Source organism: Octopus bimaculoides, chromosome 5, assembly GCF_001194135.2.
Source record: "Octopus bimaculoides isolate UCB-OBI-ISO-001 chromosome 5, ASM119413v2, whole genome shotgun sequence".
In the NCBI taxonomy this organism is placed as follows: domain Eukaryota; kingdom Metazoa; phylum Mollusca; class Cephalopoda; order Octopoda; family Octopodidae; genus Octopus; species Octopus bimaculoides.
Genome location: NC_068985.1, coordinates 77,980,965 through 77,981,415, shown reverse-complemented (window position 1 = coordinate 77,981,415; position 451 = coordinate 77,980,965). Strand labels below are relative to the sequence as shown.

Genomic DNA, 451 nt, shown 5'->3' with positions numbered 1-451 from the left:
TATGAAAAACTTTTAAACAAATGTGGGCAATATAAGGTAAAAAAAAAACGTTTACCTCTGCAGCCGATGTGACAGCACGTCCGTCAGAAGCGATAGATAGATAGATAGATAGATAGATAGATAGATAGATAGATAGATAGATAGATACTGTTCGATTCTGTTTGGAACGTATTAAAAAGTCGTGTCTGAACGTTTCAGTATATAAGCAGATATTTGGGGATGGCAAACAACACGATGTCGAAGATTCCTGAGTTTCGGGTAATCTTTCAAGATAGTCTGGTTGTCATTGATAGGACTTTCCAAAGCGGCATAGCACATCATGTCACACAACATTATCTGCAACATAAACCATAACATACATTTATGCATATATGACGGGTGTTCATACACGCAGACACACACACACACACACACACACACACACACACACACACACACACACACACACACA

At 38.6% G+C, this 451-nt stretch overlaps 1 protein-coding gene across 2 annotated transcripts in view; it reads right to left on the bottom strand.

The window, feature by feature from the left end:
• Window positions 1-6: 6 nt before the first annotated feature.
• LOC106883247 (S-crystallin SL11-like) overlaps window positions 7-451 on the bottom strand; it is a 24,055-nt gene continuing 23,610 nt past the window's right edge. For both annotated transcript variants that reach the window (XM_052967802.1, XM_014934214.2), the window contains one exon: window positions 7-336. In XM_052967802.1, the coding sequence (XP_052823762.1) occupies window positions 172-336 (165 nt within the window). In that variant the 3' untranslated portion in view covers window positions 7-171. The remainder of the gene's footprint in view (window positions 337-451) is intronic.